This window comes from Etheostoma spectabile, chromosome 15, assembly GCF_008692095.1.
Source record: "Etheostoma spectabile isolate EspeVRDwgs_2016 chromosome 15, UIUC_Espe_1.0, whole genome shotgun sequence".
NCBI lineage: Eukaryota > Metazoa > Chordata > Actinopteri > Perciformes > Percidae > Etheostoma > Etheostoma spectabile.
The window spans coordinates 29,537,548-29,543,085 of NC_045747.1; the positions used below are offsets into that span (position 1 = coordinate 29,537,548).

The window sequence follows — 5,538 nt, forward strand, 5'->3', positions numbered from 1 at the left end:
CCGACTTGTTCCGCAGTTGCAACAGGGGCCATATCTTTAGCGATCTGATAGGACACGGCTTTAGTTATAGTACACCGCTTGTCACTTTTCTTTTCATAAGGCACACGGCGGGTAAATGAAGTTTGCAGTGAACTTTGTTTCGGGGCTGGAGCTTTTTGGGTTGTCGATGGCTTGCGGCTGGGGCTCTTGCAGCGCGCAGTTTCACAGACTCTTCGTATTGCAGTTTGTGCCACTGTTTTAGGTGGTGAAAAAGATTTGTAGTGCTTCCACCCCTGGCTGTAATTTTTTTATGGCACTCCTTACATACAACGAGCATTTGTTGCTCATCTGATACTTTGAATCCGAACCATCTCCAAATGACTGAGCCACTGCTTTTTCTTTTACTAATCAGTTCATCCTCCGTACGCTCCGCAGACGTTGTTGCTTCCTCCATGTTTGTTAAAGAGTGTCCATCCCTGCCCCTCCCCCCTCTGTGTATGAAAGAGAAGGGGCGGGTGCGCGGGGAGCAGTCAGAGAGCGCCAGGTCACTTGCTTTCTTGGAGGATCACAGCGTAAATTTAAACTATATTGATATATGCGATATGGTCTAGTTCCATATCTCATTAAAAAATATATCGATATATTTTTTATATCGATATATCGCCCACCCCAATGCTGACGTAATGCATATGCACATAATTTCGAAAATGGGTGCCTTCAAGGCCAAGAAAAGTTTTTTGCTCATGTGGATGAAAGACACCAAATCCCAGAATGCACTTGCTTTGCTGCTCAAAGTCCACTCCCAAGCCACGCCTACCATTTACTGACATAGAGAGGGAGGCATTCAACTCAACTCTAGTGTGTTTTATTGTCATTTCAACCATATACACGAAACGTTTCACTATGGCTTAAGTGGTGTTACACATTTAAAATATATAAAAACATTATATAAAAACAACATACGACACAGGTTACATTTGTGCACACACACACTATATGCTCCGTAAAGTTTAGCTAACGCAATGGTAGCATTTGCGCTTGGAGTGATGTAAACACAGCCGTGAATTTGCGTGTAATATAGAATAGTCGGCATTTAACTGGTCCAAACTCCACCAGCGGATAGCCGTAGTAAAAGCACCACATTTCTGCATTAGTCCATGTCAACACAGCCCACCTCGTGGAGTCTTAACCGCCAGAGCAGCATCTGCTCGGAAGGCTAGCAGGCCTGGTAGCTAAATAGCGGAGTCCGTTACACTGTTGTTTAGCCATGTTTCCACAAAAAGAAGAACACAGCAGTCTCTGAACAGGCGTTGGGAATTTTGTGGAAGTTGGATGTAGTCCAGTTTGTCTAATGATCGGACAATTGCAAGCGGGATGGATTGGACTGGTGGTCGTCTAGCGTTAGCTTTCCACCTAGCTGGAGCTCCTGCCCTAGTTCGGCGTTTTTGCTTCAGCGCACACCGGCGTTGATGTCCCCCCTACACGGCTAGAGGCATCGGGCTACACGGCTGAGGAGCTGGTCTCTGTAGGAGCTTGCGTAGTGTGTCGAGTATTCCGTCTGTAATCAAGTTTCTTGCATTGTCTCCGGTCTGTACCTGTGTATCCCGGTGGTACACATGTGCGGTAGTTTAAATGCACATAATTGTTGGTGAAAATAGATAGCTGGAGCTTAGCTCCAAGATGGCTGACATTTGACTTGCTTTGGGTACAACCCCCAATGGGTGGGTTGAAAACATGTGGAACTAGCTGGCTTGTAGTTTACTGCCTCTGGACAAAAATGCCTCAGCTGACGCAAAATGACGAGTTTAAAAAAAAAAGAAGAAAAAAGTTACCGGAAAACAGCGTTTAGTTTTTCTTTTTAGCATCTCTCATCAAAATAAGAACAATACCGTGCGTCAACAGGCTTATCTGCTAATGTTAGCTACTGTCTGTTACCTTGAAACCAGCAAGCAAATAGACGGTACCGTAGGGTGGTTAACTGAAACCGGTGATTTAACGTCTCTACTCATTTACACACAGTTTAACAACAAAACGCTGAGTGAACATTACTAGCTAAGTTTTTCCTGTTGGTTTTGAGCGGTGTGCACCCCCATTAACCTGGAAACCGTTTTTTCAAACCGTAGCTGACTTTAATACAGCGTCTCCTGCAGCGGGCGGCAGAGGGGCCGCAGTGTTCACTAACGTTAGCTTCTTGTCCTATCTGGGGACTGATAAAAAAAAAAAAAATTTCATCAAATTCAGTTTACACAATGCTATTTTCCAATAAACTGTAGCCATCATATTTCACGGGACCTGTGAGTGAGCTTTCGTTGCTGTTTGTCACTTCACCTGAGATTGAGTGACAAGTAGGACTCACCCTGTTGTTTACTTGGTTGCCATGCTCGTGTAATTATGACTTTTCATAAACCGCTGAAGGAGCGGCGGTGTACATAGCGGAAACCCTGTTGTGCACCTGTCCTATACCATGGCGGCAGATATTTTACCTTGGCGGGCTCACATCAACATAGAGGAAACGATGTTGTTGAAAATGGCGATAACGATATTAACGGATAAATAAACAAATATTAAAGTGAACTCAGTGCTGCTGCTTTCAGTATTCTGCTAAAATACAACGTTGTTGTTCAATTTAAAACAAATACAAGTAAATAATTTACAATGTTCTTTTATTGAACATAATTAAAATTATAGTGAATGTAAATGAGTTAAATTTTAATGTGCAGTTACATGTGCAGAAATCAGCCGAACAAATGAACACTTTTGTAAGTAATTGTTTACAAAGTACACACACCGGTGCTTTAATGATCATTGCAGCATTATCTCCTACCTGCTTCTCTTTCGTCTTTGGTCTGTTTTTTCTTCTATGGTCATGTGTTCTCTTGTTCTTTTACTTCCTGTCTCCAGGGTGAGAAGGCCCGAGGTTTTGGCAGAGGTCTGCAGCCGGAGAGGATTATTGGAGCGACAGACTCCAGCGGAGAGCTGATGTTCCTCATGAAGTGGTGGGTCTACACGTCAGTTTATCAAGGTCCAGCGAGATGGCTTTAATTAATGAACGAGTGCAGTGGCCTTCAGTATTGCCGCTTGCAGCTTTCTTGATACCTGCTCTGCAAACAACTTTACAGTCAACGCTGCACTTCGGTGTGTCCTGAGCAATAAACTGCCATGACATACGGTAGTTTTGTTCCCTTAGCTGAAAAGTCTGAGTTTGCAACAATGTAGCATTTCTGGTCTCTCTTTTAAATTTGCTATCGCGAGCGGTGGAAAGCGAGCTGTCCCCAGCATGCTGTTCAGCAGTGTAAAGGTAGAAGGGGGTCCCCTTGCAATACAACGGAGAGTGTTTTCTTAATTGCATCACCTTGTTTACATTCATTTTCAGCCACAAAACTACAAATGCAAATCAGCAGTGCTCACTGATGGCATGTTTGAAAGTGAGCACGGAATTCATGGTTTCTTAAATGTTCAAGGTGTTTTTTTTTTTATTCAACGTTGGTAATGTCATATAATAGCTTTTAAAATTCCTAAAGCAGTGGTTCACAACTGGTCTAGCCTCATTGTTCTTAAGTCTTCCTTAGACATCAGGACCAGATTCACAAAGGATCCTGTCTTACCACAGCAAGTATTTGTAAATAGTGCTAAAAGTTGTTGGCTAAGACATTCCTTATCAAATCTATTCACAAAGCTACTAAAACTTACTTAAGAAGTGAGCAAGGGTGAGAGAGAAATCAAAGCGTGAATAGAGTAGCTACAGTCATCCAAAGTCTCTGCCTGGCATCACACTTAATTAGGGTTGGGTACTGAACGTGGTACTTTTACCAGTACCGACCAAATCGCGCCAGCATTATGGAGTATTGGTTCACGTAAAATCCAAACGGTGGCAAATTTTGGTACCTGAGAGCATAGGTTTGGACGGTGCAAACTACGCTGGCTCTGCAGTTTTGTTGAAGTTGTCCAGTTGTGGTTGCAGTTTTTCAAAACTTCACGCAGACACCCTTCACTGTGATAGGATATTAACAGCAATGTGTGCTGTTGATGTTACACTTCCTGTGAGTCAAACGGGCACAACAGTGGTTTCTATGCCCTAGGGATTGACTGATAGAAGAAAAAGAGCAAGTAAAAACGGCCATGATGAAAGTAAAACAGGCTAAAATATAATAATATATAAATACAAGAATAAAAGTCAAGTTAATAATTCAGTTTAATAGGTTGTAGTGATGGGTTTGGGAGGAGAGAGCGAGGGATCTGTCTGTTTAAAATATTGTAAATGAAATGAAGTTCTAAGTAAATAGGTTTGGAATCATTTTTACATCTGAAATATTGTTTTTTAATTACAGAGCGAAAGTACTGAGAGGAAAAAAGTACCGTTGGGTACTAGTAACTGAAATTCAGGTATTGGTACTGATATTTGTTCAAATGGCAATCGGTCAGTCATGTTAATGTTAAGTCACTGTGTGGAGAAAACAAATGGGCAGGACACTGGCCAGTAACAAGTACCAATCCAATATCTGTGTTTAATTAAAGAGCTGTATGGCGTCACACATGACTGGGATCTTTTCTTTTTTTTCCGTTACAATGTGCACCTGAATGCATCATGAGTTTACAAAGGGCATGTTCTTTTACACACCGTTTGATCTGAGGAAAGGGACCAGGTGGCAGGCATTAAGTAAATCATGTAGAAATAGCCAGTATTATTGCTGATGGTATTGTTTGCTTATGTAGATCATATAGAGGTCTCAGTATTAAATTGATGGTTTCATAACCAGTTAAAAACTTCTTGTAGTAACTTAAATGCTGCAGGTAGTCCTGCCTACCTGGAGCAGATGACCAATCATAGAAGGCCGACTCGGTGAAACTGAACTAGAGCGTTCTCTGAAACACATCGGGCTTCACAATTAAGGCCAAAATGATAATCACTATTATTTTTGATCAATATTGAAATCACGATTAATTATCACACTTATTTGTTGATTTTAACCTAAGCAAATGTTATTGTCACGTAGGCTATTTATAACTGCTTTCACATCCATAGTGTGATACATTCCTCTTATGTTGAAGTTGTATTTTTTTACATACATATAGCTGCAACACATGGAAATGGAAATTATGTGAAATAAATAGCCTAGGATGTTTTTGGTCGAATGGTGGGTCAGCAGAGTTACACACGTTGTGTGTATGAAATGTCTGTTTCGTCACTACGCTGCAGTTTTATGAACTATGATATTCTGGCCATGGGTCACATCTCTGGCCCAGGTCCAGCAGATCCGTCTCCCACGCTGTTACTCTACCAACTGAAGTTAGTTTCATTCAATAACTTCTTCTGCGTTTTTTGCCGTGGCCGCCGCAATAACAGTTACCAGTGGAAACACTGGTAAAAAATACAGGTTTCCCTCTCATGCTCAACAATATACAGCTGTGTTAATAGCAATTAATACTGTAGACAAATATCAGCAGTGTGGACCGGCGCTGTGTCTCTCCGTGTTGCTGGGAGCCGTGTGTGAGTAAGGGGGGCGGGGCTGCTGAGAGTAAGAGGAGACTTTCTTTACAGAAGAAATGGGTCATGTAACG

At 41.9% G+C, this 5,538-nt stretch overlaps 1 protein-coding gene across 1 annotated transcript in view; it reads left to right on the top strand.

Moving 5' to 3' along the window:
* LOC116702727 (chromobox protein homolog 1) overlaps positions 1-5,538 on the top strand; it is a gene marked incomplete at its 5' end in the record, with an annotated part of 11,995 nt that overhangs the window by 3,439 nt on the left and 3,018 nt on the right. The window contains one exon of the mRNA XM_032537092.1: positions 2,881-2,975. Within this exon, the coding sequence (XP_032392983.1) occupies positions 2,881-2,975 (95 nt within the window). The remainder of the gene's footprint in view (positions 1-2,880; positions 2,976-5,538) is intronic.